The sequence below is a fragment of the Mixophyes fleayi genome, chromosome 10 (assembly GCF_038048845.1).
Source record: "Mixophyes fleayi isolate aMixFle1 chromosome 10, aMixFle1.hap1, whole genome shotgun sequence".
NCBI lineage: Eukaryota > Metazoa > Chordata > Amphibia > Anura > Limnodynastidae > Mixophyes > Mixophyes fleayi.
In genome coordinates, this window is record NC_134411.1 from 11,009,139 (window position 1) to 11,022,859 (window position 13,721).

The 13,721-nt window shown below is 39.1% G+C and overlaps 1 protein-coding gene across 1 annotated transcript in view; it reads left to right on the top strand.

Annotated features, from left to right (window-relative positions):
• LOC142104091 (mucin-5B-like) overlaps positions 1 to 13,721 on the top strand; it is a 126,168-nt gene that overhangs the window by 94,014 nt on the left and 18,433 nt on the right. The window contains exons 23-24 of the mRNA XM_075188568.1: positions 4,674 to 4,812; positions 8,453 to 8,563. Of these exons, the coding sequence (XP_075044669.1) occupies positions 4,674 to 4,812; positions 8,453 to 8,563 (250 nt within the window). The remainder of the gene's footprint in view (positions 1 to 4,673; positions 4,813 to 8,452; positions 8,564 to 13,721) is intronic.

Consider the following 13,721-nt stretch of genomic DNA (forward strand, 5'->3'; position numbering starts at 1 on the left):
TAAATCAGTGCTTAAAGGGACACATTTTGAGTCAGTTGATGCTGTAAAGAAGAATACGGCAGATAAGTTGAAACAAGTGACAGAAATTGATTTGCTCCATGCCTTCGACCAGTGGAAAACAAGACTACAGCCATGTATTAGTGCAAATGGGGAGTATATTGAAGGGGACAAACATTAAATTTGTAATACCAATAAATAAAGGTGAGTTATTTAATCAGTCTTGTTATTTAATAGACATACCTTGTATGTATTATATTGTGTAGCTAAGGTAATGAGCTTATCTTTTTTGTTTCTAGTGTCTATTTGTTTGGACGGTTTAAATGGATATTACATATTTTTATAATACAAAGTTTGATTATATGGTTTAAATGGATATGACCATGACATATCCATCACAAATAAAGCTTTTGTATTATTATGAATATATAATGAATATTTTGATATACTGTAATTGCCACACATCCATACGAACTGCATTAGTATTACAAGATATTAAGCTGTTATGTTGGATATTGATCAACATCCTTGATTGATAAGTATACAAATATTTGTTATATGATGATTCTTATAGTCCTTGCTGAACTGATTATACTCGCATAAAGCTGTATTATTATTTTTATTACGGATGCATTACATTACAATGATATTGAATTTACATCCCACTGATAAATTTAAATGCACACTAGGGATGTTGGGACTAATAATTTAGTAACCAAAGACGCGGACACCATAACAACTTGGAAGCTGATCTATGATTGGATAAAAGTCTGTCTTATGATATCCAAAGACATCAAAAAGAATAGTGCTCAGAAATACAATGACATACCCGGTGATGAAATCGCAGTGAAAAAGAGGCAGATAAATGCGTCAGTACCCTATGTACTTCTGTGCCATCATGAAAAGAAGTTTGAAGCAAAGTGTTACACAAGTAGACCGGAGTATATGTGTTACATTATATGGTTCATAGTAGGATCAGTTCGCTGCACATGAATCAGCTGAACCTACAAACTTGAAATTTGCTGAGAAAAATTATGGCTGCTCCTTGTTTGCTGCAGCTTAGATCCATCCCCTTACATCAGGGAGATTTCTTCTTCAGCTAAGTATATGTATATTAGTAAAGAATATCTGCTGGTGTGGGTAAGTTCTGAAATATCATTGTTTGATAATTAACATACTAATATATTCCTGCAAAAGTCAATTTATTAACATAATATGAAGAAAACTACTATAGTTCATTATAAATTCAGAGAAGAGCTGTTTAATTAACACATCGCTTATAAACCATAGTAACAACAACATGCATGCTTAATTACAATTAAAGAAACACTCAAAACACTCACCCACATCCAAAAGCCACCCAACACATCTGCAGATAAATATATTAGCAAATGTTATATGTTTAAACAGTATTTTTTTGGCTTGGCCAAGATGTAAAAATGTCTATGACCAAGAGGTAAATGTATCAAGGTTCCGATTTTGCAAATCCAGCGATTTTATTGTGAGAGTTGAAACTCGCAGATGTGTGAAGCTGAGATTTCATGCAAAAATCGCCAGAGTTATGCTTCTGTCAAAAGCGCTATTTGCAAAATCGCCAGAGATCAAACTCACGACTGTTTGCCACTGCAGCTATACAAGTCTCAAATGTATGAAGCTGCGAGTAAGCAAACTCAGAGTTTGATTTCAAACATGCCAGATACAACACGCTGCTTGCTAGCAGCGTGTTGTATAAACACATCACTGTTACACTGCTTGTCAGTGTAAAAATGGTAAAAAATAGAAGAAAGGTAAAAAAAAGCGTGGGGTCCTCCCTCTATTCCTGCTTAACCCTAGTGCTTCCTGACTACTGCTGGTTCCGTGAAAATCGGGGAAAAATTTTGCATGGGGTCCCCCCGATTTTCACTTAACCAGCACTAGGCAAACCAGCCAGGGTTGGCGGCACTATAGCAGTGGGACACGCAGCAGGGATCCCCCTGCCATAATGACTAACCAGCCCTAGACTGTTCAGCCCTGGGCTGGATTCCTTAGGGAGTGGGGTCCGCCCAAAAAAATGAGTGGGCCCCCGCTAGAGACACCCAGCCCAGTGCTGATAGCACTAGGGCTCTTCCTACTACCCCTGGGCTGTGGGTAGTAGGGTAATAATGGCGATAAAGAGTTAAAATAACAAACAGACGCCATTTTGTTTTGTAGAACTACAAGTCCAAGCCAGCCAGGTTGCCCAAAATAGTGTGGCCATGCTGCTGTTTGTATAACTACAAGCACCAGTATACCCACGGCAGCAAGGGCATGTTGGCACTTGGAGAACCACAACTTCCAACATGCCCTGACATCCATGGCTGGCTGGGACCTGTAGTTCCACAACAAAAGAAAATGTTTAAAAAACCACAACACCTTCATTACAACCACTAAAATGTAATAAAAATAAAAAACCCACAATAAACACAGTAACCACCCTCATTTACACCAAATATATTTTTTAAAATAATAAAACCCCTAATACTCACCAATAAAGTCTTCTTTCTGTCATTAAAGTCCCAAAACAATTTGTAATTCCAAATGTCCGACTTGCCCCAGTCCCAAAGTATTTATACCATCCAAAGTCCTGGATGTGTTTACAACTTGCTGCTGCAACACAGGAGAGTTAGCTAAACTCGGGAGTGTTTACATCGTAGCAAATCGCCAGAGATGACCATTAATTTTGAAGATCGGTGTCAAAATCGCAGCTTGATACATTTACCCCCAAGTTGCATAATTTCACCCTTCAAAACTGTATCAAAAGTTAGTCATCTCGATGCTTTTGCTACAACAACGCAACAGTCGGGTCCTCCAGATCACTCCGATTTCTAGACTCAGGCCAAGCTGTTAAATGCAATCCTTGCGACCTGCTGTTCCCAGCTGCTCAAAGGAGAAAACTTGTAATTGCAGGGCTTAATCCCAGATGATGAAAAGGAACTCCCTGTTTTAGCCTCTTTCATACATTTAGGATGTGAAAGGGGATCCAGCTGCTCCAGACATCCCATCTTCACTGTGAGAGGTGGTAACTGGCCAGTACAGCATACATTTTATACTCCAAAAAAGGCATGTGCAGCCAACCTGGTTATATGCAAGAACCTAGAGTTTTAGTCATAAAATAGATTAGCATCAAAGTTCTTGGTGTGATGTCACAGAGGGATGGGTTTGGGCAGGGAAACACATTTAAAAGTTGTGGAATTAATTTAGAAGTAGTCTGTTTTATTTGGGTCAGTTTTCTAGTGGTGAATTGTCTACTTTCTATCTTGTGGTGTCATTTTTATGTTTCTGTGATGTATTTATTTTATTTAAAAAAAACCTGTTTTGCATTTATTATTCTGTATGACAGTTTGTTATCACCATTTTTATTTAATAAGTATTGTGACTTTTTGTCATATTTTATCCTATTTAATAATGTTCTCTATTTGTGTTCTTAAAGAATTCATGTGTTATGAAGTCTTGATTTATATATATATGCTATTTTTATGGAGGCATTTGTTTAGTTTTAGAGTAACTAGATACTTAGATTGTGAATCTAAACTAAACTAAATATTAGTGGTGCCAAGACTTTGTGTTTAATAGTGAATGTCAGATATTTTGTTCTTGAGATTGTAGTCATTATTAGACAGACCAGGTGGTTTTAGCTTTATTTAACCCTTTCACACTTCCATGTCATGCATGTCCAGGTGGGTATTGTCGTGACATGTTACAAAATGTTTTGGACAGAATTCAGACTGTGATGCATAGAGATTAGCAGAACCTGTAGCAATGTAATCCCATAATTGTGTTATTTTATTTGACACCAAAATGGAAACAAGGGTAAATTTTAATAAACTTAGCAAACTGCATGTCACATGGGTTTTTTATTTAAAATATGTAACTTCCACATTTTTTATTTTTTAGAAGTTTAACCTTTACAGAATTCTGATATGCAAGGAGACTGATCAGTAGCTTATCAATACATATAGGTTGCTAGAGGTGATGTATATGTCCAGTGTCTTTATTGGTCTTTATATCACCTGAGGATGTGCTACATTCCACAACAGCACACCTTCCTCATCCTCCATCCAAATACTGTCTTCACAGTCACCTATAATCTCTTCATTATATTATCACCTCCTCTTCAGTTGGCATATTGAAAAGCAAGCCAATGACAATTGTAAGTACTGGGGAAATAGAGGTGCACACTGTAGTTGGTGTACAGTAATTCCAAAACTCACTGACCAGTCACTAAGCTCTTTCCTGCTGTAAGAATATTGATGGACACCAGTGACCAGGAAAAAATACAGGTACAGGAAGATATGGCAGCATGTGAGCAGTTATATTTGCTTTACATATGTGCAACTGGGTTCAATGATATAAGTTGCTATGACCTCGACACACCTTACAGTTTGCCTCAGTTGACACACACATGCCAGCTTCTTGGTATAATCCTACTTATGTCCGTAGGAGATAAATGAGATAATCATCACCTCAGTGAATATGATAAAGAAACCTGGATTTAAGCAGATGATGAATTCAAATTTAATGGTGTGTGTAGCCACAATTGAGAAGCATTGGTTTATCAAGCAATGTCTAGCAGTTTGAAAGTGGCCCTAATCTCAGGAATATTATAGTAATCTTATAAGCACAATGCCAATTTTTACTTTGCTTTCTCTCTCTGACAGCACCTGCAATAACAGAACTTGGATGTGTACATACAATCACTGTCCTAAGACTTGCACAATATATGGAAATGGGCATCTTATCAGCTTTGATCAGTCCCGGAAGGACTTTAGTGGTGGCTGTGATTACATCCTGGCTCAGGTACTGTAATATTCTTATTAAATCATTATGTAAAAAATGTTGAAAAGGCATGTTGTATTAGTATGTTTATCTTTTTATTTCCTTTATATTTTTAATTTTGCAATTATAGCAAAATTATTATACAGCAAAACCGACAGACATAAGAACAGAGATAAAAAAGACAATTATACCAATAGACATGCACTTAAAATATAAACAATGCTCTTCCCCCTCCAAGGCACAAGTAAATTATTATATACATTGCATAGTTCTAAACCCCAATTATACTTATTTATACTACACCCAGCACATCTTACTAAACCCCCACTGTCATTGAAGTAGAGGACATGACAAAGGCCACACACAGGCCATACACATTCTAAAATTAATCTGTTGGTTAATCTGGTAGAGAGTCTTTTCAGAAGGAATGTCCCCCTGCCCCCAGCCCAGCCTGTCATTGCCAGTATGCCTAAATGATCTTCCTAGTGCCGCACAATGGACAATTTTTTATTTGCAAAAAAATACACCAGTTGAGAATTGAATTAATTATCTAGATATATAAAGACAATAATGACAAGTACCGAAACAAATTGTGTTTTGATACAGCTTAAAGAAAGTCCAGTAATTCAGCAACACAATGATAATGTTTAATTTATTGTAAAGGGTGGTAATAATAAATGGAGGTCTCCTCAGACACACAGATGCAAAACCAATGTGTAAAACACATATTTTGGGTACTTGTCATTAGTGCCATTACCTGTATAAGTGTATAAATAAAAGTATGAGATCAATTGTTGTTGGATAGAGGTGCCAAGACACTGATGATAAGCACCTCCATGCACAACTGCATAGTGTGTAGATAACTGTCATTTGTCCTTCACTGCGTTTCCTTTTGGCAGTTCAAATACTGCCCACCTAAAGGCAATTGTGATCATTACTCTGTGCTTTCTACATCTGTAAAAAATGCTGTATGCATAGAAGCCTGAATATTCATGCTTGCCCAGGAGATTTTATCATCTGATAAGTCATAGGAAGGAGGCAAAAGGTTTACTGCAGCCATTGCAGAGGAATATCTAGGTAATATCCAGTTATATTGTAGTAGTTTGTCACGAACGCACAGCCTCTCCATACAGCAAACTGAACAGCTGGTCATGACTGGTGTCACCTTAGTCACTTAGCAATGAATACACCTTTTCTGCCACCACAAAGGACTTATTATAGTGTCCTTACGTTCACCAAAACCACTTATTAATGTTTCACACTTAAATCACATACACATGTAGCATGAGGCTCCCTGGGCTTCGTACGTTCATAAAGAATCACAGAGAATACACTAGATTAAATTTCTTTAATCTGAAAAATGTTTCCAAGGCTTACTTGCAAAAATTAATAACAAGACATACAATATGTTACACAAATGAGTTTCAGAAAATAAAATAGGAAATAAAATCAGAATTACTACTTACTAGTTAAGGCCTGATATGGGAGGGAAAACAATTGAGTAAAATGGGACATTTCAGTCTTGATAGCCTCCTCATGAAAAAGTACAATCTGATGTCTAAAGCAGAAGATTTTAAACCCTTTTTTCCCACAGAGCCCTCAGCCCCTTTGGAGTTTAGTTGTCAATAAAGACAAATTGATCTCCTAAATGTCACAGGGTTTTCGAAGTGAGCTAGGGATGTCCTGAGATCAGAATGTTCACAGGGCCTTGAGTTCTCACCTCTGCTCATTCTGCTCAGCTAGATGGTTTACAACTTTGGGATTCAAAATCCTCCAAGACCCTATCTCTCCCTGGTCTGGCTATTTTCAAAAGATCAATGACACTTGCATAAGTTCAAACTCATGTCTAGCAAAGCACACATTGAGATTACACTGCAGGGTTACATAAAATATTCACATGATAATACATGAATGCAACAGAAAATAACAATCAGTCATTAGATATACTACATAATCATCACACAGTTGAAAAAGCAAAAAGGAAGGAGACCACCATTGAATGGACCAGGGACATTCCCAATCAGACTAGCACTGCCTGGCAACTGTATCTGTCTGATGGTTGGAAATCCAACTTTGCTCACCTGAGTCTGTTAACTGAACGAGTATTGCATGTCAAGTAGCGCAACAGTAGGTAATACAATATCTCTACTTCTGAGGGCATCAGCAGAAGGTGCTGACAATCCAATTGCTTTTGAACATTAGTAAAAAGGACTGGAGAAGCATCTAACTGAAGGCCAAGGAGACTCAAATTCAGTCCCTCCTCAAATGCAATATATATAAAAAAAAGTAATGAACTTTAAAACTACTATTTAAATAAAAAACACCCAAAGCAAAGAGTAAATTTACTAAAAGGACACAAAAATTCAATACACTTTTCTAAATACAAACAAACTCAACTTTAAGAAAAATAAACATTCCCCACATCCTCAAATAATAATTTAAGCACCTCCCTAGCTTTAACTGTCTTCTCCTGTAGAGTTTGTAATATGGCTGACAGGAAGGGAAATAGTCAATCAGTATCGGGATATGACAATTTGTAAATATTCTAATTTTGAGACAGAATCTGGGTAAATTGCATCAAAGTGAATTTGCTAAATGTATGTCTGCGGACTTATGGACCTCTTCGAACCACAAATTCACCAGAACAATCCCTATTGTCTTTGCAAAGCTGCAATCTTTGACAGCTTATATTTCCTTCATTACATGTAGATCCAGATGTAGTTTACCAAAAAAGGAGCAATGACATGAAGAAAAGTCAGACTCTGACCTCAAGCAGTCCTTTGCACCTTTTGGGGTGCAAAATATTAATTTCTTCTTATTTAATAAAGCAGGTAAACACCTGCTGGATATCTTGAATTAGAAATGTGAAATTTTTGTACTGACTGGAAATTGCACTCAGAATACTTAAAGCCAAAATCTGTCATAGACATGTGCGATAATTCCACTCAAATGCTAAATAAGCACAATCATTCTGCAGAACAGTTTTGAAAATGTTCTCATCTCCATCTTGCACTTTCTGTAACCTATAAGAAGTACCAAGGTGAGATCTCCAAGATTCAGTGGTGTGTCTATTGGGGTAAAGCTTCTACAGGGCCTAGTAGCTTAGGAGATCCAACTAGACCACGTGTAGCTGGCACTTCTTCTATTTTGTGGCTCTGCTTCCCTTTGCCCAGATCACCATGGAGAATGAGGTCCCTATTGGTATGACCGCTGACACCACAGGGATTTTGAACCCCCAGCATACCATGTGCGTGAGCCAGCACTCAAGAAACCCCAAATTAATTTCTGCTAAGATGGGAAAGTAACTCAGATACTCCCTTCCTCTCTGAGACGGAAGTGGAGTGTAGCATGGCACATATTGCAGAATGAGGAGGCTGATGTCCATTAAGGTAAGTAAAGAGAGGAGAGAAGAGGGGAGGAGAGGACTGTTGTATCCCACAATAGAAATCTTGTTATTGGGTCCCCAATGTCATAGCAACATCCCTCCAAATATTGCTAATTCAAAGGCAGAATATTTTGATCTAGGAGTGTTCATGGTTGCTGCAAATAAAATTATTAATTGGGCTCACATTTTGTTTGAGGGATAGAAGTTTTCTCAGAGGGTATCACAATTAACAGTGGTTCTGGCTCTATTCATAAAGTATCTCACTTTTCTTCAAAGGATTTCTGTCCAAATAATGCGAACGAAGGCACCTTCCAGATTATGATACAGAACATCATCTGTGGAGATACTCATACAGTGTGCTCTCTTAGAATCAAAATTATCTTGCCGGTAAGGAAGACATTTTCATTTCATTTATGATTTAGCTATATTTTGAATAATACACTTTGCAATATGAATAGATAATATAAACAACAGATGCTTCCTAATGTGAAATAGTACCTGAAGTCATATGGAAAACCACAGGGGATCTTTCCCACTAAAGCCCAAGTACACAAAAGTAAATTTCCAGGCGCAGCAAAGTAATGCAAGTGCTGGTATGAAAGTTTGAAATGAATGGAGCAGGAATCTAAGCCTAGGCCTCCTGAAGCTTTTGGGGAGTCCAACTGACAGTCTACAGATAAAGGCTGCAGACAGGGTTACACACACGTATAACAGTGCACCTAGGTTAATGTTAACAGATATAAAAAATGTATGACAAAGTAAAAGTATAAAGTGTGATTTAACTTACATGCTTTGAAAATTGTTTGAAAGTGTCTTTTCCACAGCTAACAGCAAAGCTGGCAGGGTTTGTTTCCAATGAAGAACAATTACAGAACATCTGCAGAGAACTCCCTATTAGAGGCAAGATGGCAGTTTCTCCTGTCCATCAAGCTAAGACTATGGGAGGAGTCTCAAGCATAAAAACCTGTATTGTGGTACTATAGATGGTGACCGATGCTAAACAGTGGCCGGTGACCAGACAGGAAAAGTATATCTAGTCCGTGTTAGGTTTCTTGGTGTCATCCTGATGAAGTGTATGCTGTTTATTGTGATGGAACAATAACAGTACTGTTTATACAACAAGAAGCTGTCCGTGTGTGCATCACCAGCAGGGTGCCTGTGCCACAAGCACCCTTCTGGTGATGCATACAGTGATTATTCAATATATAATCAAAGAAATACTTTGAAATAGTCCATAAAATAACATAATAGTATGCAAGATTCACAATCTTAAATCTGTACCCAGGAGGTGAATGGAAATGTCTGTATCTTTATTTCAATTAAATATAAAAAAATTGAATAAAACTTGTAAAAAGTGTCTTTAGAATTCAACACAAACACTTCTCCTTATATGCAATTTTACATTTGGTCACAGTGTTGTACAGCTGCACAGTTTGTACTCACCCTCAGAATAAGTGGTGACACTTTAAGCAACGGTTGTTTCTCCGTTTCTTTGATTCAGTGGGGTCTTGCGGTCGGCATAAAGAGCAAATGGAATGCATTGCTTCCGGGTATGGGATCCAATGACATAACATCTTTGCTTTTGTGTTTGACTGTTCAATTTGATCCAATACATTTCAACCATGGTGCTGACTACCTTGGGGATCCTCTGGAGTTAAAATACTAAGCTGTTCATTATACAAATACATTCCTTCCATTTTTTTATGCTGTAGTTACACTCTGTATAATATGTCTTGTTTGTTGGCCTGTTCCATGTTATAAGCTTTGTCCCTCATGATCACTACATTTTTTAACACATTAACTTTAGCTTTGTCTCACACAATACATACTCTCAGAACTAATCATCTTGACTGATCAATGCAGCCTAAAATTGCTAAACCCTTGCATTTTGATTAATACCCTGTAGGATGCTAGGGATTCCTGACCCAGATTTGCCTGCAGTTTGAACTACAACAGCATTGTTCCCCACAGAGTGGATCAAATTGCATCATATCATCTCCCTGCTGACTGGCCAGGTTTGGGCCTGGTTCAGACCAGTCCATGAGAAGGACAATACATTGATGGTTAACAGCTATCATTGTATTGGGGTTACCCTCCTTTGTGGTAGACGGCTGCACTTCACTCACTTCAGCCAGATAAATCACACCAGTCAATTTTTTTGTTTAAATACCCACAGCTAGTTTTATTTTTCAGTCATAAAAATAAAAATCAAAAACAAAATTTTTGCCTGTCCAGCACTAACTAAACATACCGGTACACCCGCTCTCAAGTGAGGGACCTTGTGTCCCACACACATACAATACACAAAACTTACTGGTCACCATTTGCAATTTCTCTCAGGATGCATCCAACCTCCTCCCAAGACTGTGAGAGAGAGGAAACTGCCTAGCAGTCTTTTATCAGCACATTGCAGGTGCAGCTCCTGATTAGTCTGCTGTAAGGCTGGGAGATCAGAAGACCTAGACTGGTCCTTATGTATGGACCCTACCCTTCTCTCGCTCCATACATAACCCCAGAGACCTTTACCAGCTATCCCTATAGCTGAAGCCAAGCTTGGGAAGCTTCTTACCACATACAAATAATCTCCCTGGGCCTTTAGAGCACATAAGATAGACAGCCGGGACACATATACTTGCCAACTGCCACTTTCTCAGTGCTTCTGTCACACAGTATAGAGTTTTTTTGCCATGTTCAAGCTGATCTTTACCTCTCCCTATTGCACCACCAATGTGTCATCAAGATTGTCCTCGATTCAGCAAAGTGATTGCTCAGTCACCCAGTTTGCAATTGAATTTTGGAGTTTGCCAATGCTGCTTGCTTCATTTCAAAGAGGATTACCTGGCTCCATTTAAGATGGGATCACTTGCCACCTTCCTGGATGGACTCATCCCCATTTGCATTTGGCTTATCACCTGCATTCAGAAGCATCCACTACAGTAGAAAGCGGTTTCTCACCAACTTCTATCTGATCACCAGCATTAGATTATCTGTGTCACCGGTACATTTTGAGGAATCCTTGTAACAAGGTAGGTTTCCATTGTCCAGGGATGGGAGAATATGGTGCTGATAGGTGAATCTATTTACTTTGGCCACTAGTAACACAAGACAATTTTAGTGAGCATTTGGACCATTCTTTCTCCACATTCCTTTCTGCAATTTAAGCTCCCAATAGCCCTCTCCCAAGGCAACAAGACTTTCTTAGATTACAGAGATTACAGAGTGAATGAGAATTTCAGAGATTTGTACCCACAAGATTGAATTACCCATACTTTTAAAAGATAGACCAATGGATGTAGAAATTGTGAATGGACTACTCATAACAAAAGCTTTTGTAATCCACAAGACTCTCTCAGTGCAAATGTGTGTTAATTCTGATCTTATCTCATTCAGTGCCATCCATACCTAAAGGTCCCAATCATTCTGGGTTACCAAATGTGTGCTTTCAGTTCATTAGGTTTTTGTAGATTTGTTGAGGTCATGTGTCCAGGCTACCAAATTCCATATTGATTCTATAAAGACGAAATCATAAAGTCCCTTAAAATGCCATTGCACCAATTATCCACTCCACTATGCATATGTGTGCATGAGGTACTGGCCAAACAAAGGACTATATAAAACTAAGACAGCCCAGTATCAGCTTCAGCAACAGCAGCAGAAGAGCATTGAACATCATCAGTATAAGTCACCACCTTAGGGCTCAAGGCATGGTATGCTTTGAGCGCATGTTCTGCCAGACTCTGACTTTGGTATGGTGTCCACTCTGCCCTCTCGATACTGTGTACACCCATCATGGATTCCAAAACCTGAAGGTGGGTATAAATATCTGTCAATGTCACATTAAACAGGAATGTACCTTTATCTCAGACAAGACCTGGTGTTGCATATTCCTGAGCATCTAAATGCTGGAATGGCTGGTATCTCTACAAGTACCTCAAATACATACTCCATGACACATGATTTGTTGTAATAGCGGCCGATCCTATGGCCAACAGGAGTCTTGATAGCAATGCAACAGGATCACTGGGATCCTCCAGATGCATGTGACACATTTATGTGAATAGGTGGATATGCCACCTCTACATCATCATTGGAGTCATTGTTATCCCCTTAATTCTTGTGCTCTCGGTCCCATTCCACTAGGAGATCGTGCAGCATTGGCTCTGTATCTGCAGAGTCATAACTTATTCCACATTTTTCGCATAGTTTCATAAGGCTTCACTTGTTCAGCCCTCAATAGGGCTCCTCAAAGCTCCTTGCTGCCCTCCTCTCAGAGTCTGTTACAATGCTCATCTCGGTACTCACTTCCTGCAACATTGTCTGACTCTGCAAGGCAGCAGCATAAAAACATAGTGAATCCAGTTTTTTATATGCTAGCTATTCGTGACATTTGGTAGAGTGCCACCCAGGGCTGTACGTAGGACTAGGTGATCCCAATGCTGCCACCAAATGTGAGGATACAGGCCAAGAGTGGCAACAAGTCACATGTGGAGATTACCAGATGGAGACAAATGACCTGTAACCGATACAGGGGAAAAAGGCTTTCACTGTGGCTGCTTGTGTTGGAGCCGCTATTGTGGAAGCAGGCACCTGAGATCTGAGAATGGATGACTGACCATAACAAGCAACTGAAGATGCAGCCAAGCTGTCTGATGAGTATGTGGTGAATCAGTCATTGTAGAGATGATCCATGTACTGGGAGAATGGCTAGAGCAGATGGTAGGATCGAGGTCCAGATATGCCACCAAGAGGACCATTTAGAAGGCTGCTAACCCATGATTCTGCTTCAGATGTGACCGACAGGGTTATGTGCAAAGGGTTTGCCCTGGAGTCGAGCACCCATTGCTGGAACTTACCCTGAGCTACACATGGTGGCATTCTATCCCAGTTGCCGTGGGTGAGCAACAAAGGGAGGAAAACTACCCTCATGCGCCAGAAGTAGATTTATCAGCATTGGAAGTTTACCTGATTGTGGGTGTTGGGAAGAGTAAGTCTGCAAATTTCCGATCAAATGTGCAGCCTGTGTGGGTGGAAAACTAGATGGTATAAGGGCTCAAGGACACGAGTACATTTATTATAGTGATGCGTCCTGACTTTGTATCTAGGTACCAGGTATTAAGCTGTAACTTGGGCACTACTTTGGCAGGTGGGCAAACAAAAGACATCCCAGTGGGGAAGGTGCACATGGACTCGGGTAGTGACAAAGTTATGGTAAAGGTGGGAGTTTTCTCATCCAAACTGTGTTTTACATTGCTTGGAGTGTGTTGTGCTAACCATGTATGTATGTATGTATGTATGTATGTATGTATGTATGTATTTTATGTTCATTGTACAATGCTTACATTTTGCCATGTGGGGTTGCCCACATTGCTTCTGTTATTTAAATATACCTTTTGTCGCATCATGTCTTAGCAGACATGCTGGTGTCACACACGACAGGGTGCCTGCAAGTGTGCCAAGGCCTAAGGGAGGTTCACAGGCAGTCCATAGTAAGTGTAAAAATAAATCCCAGGTGGGATACACAGTGTGAGAGAGGGAAGTTTTAAAA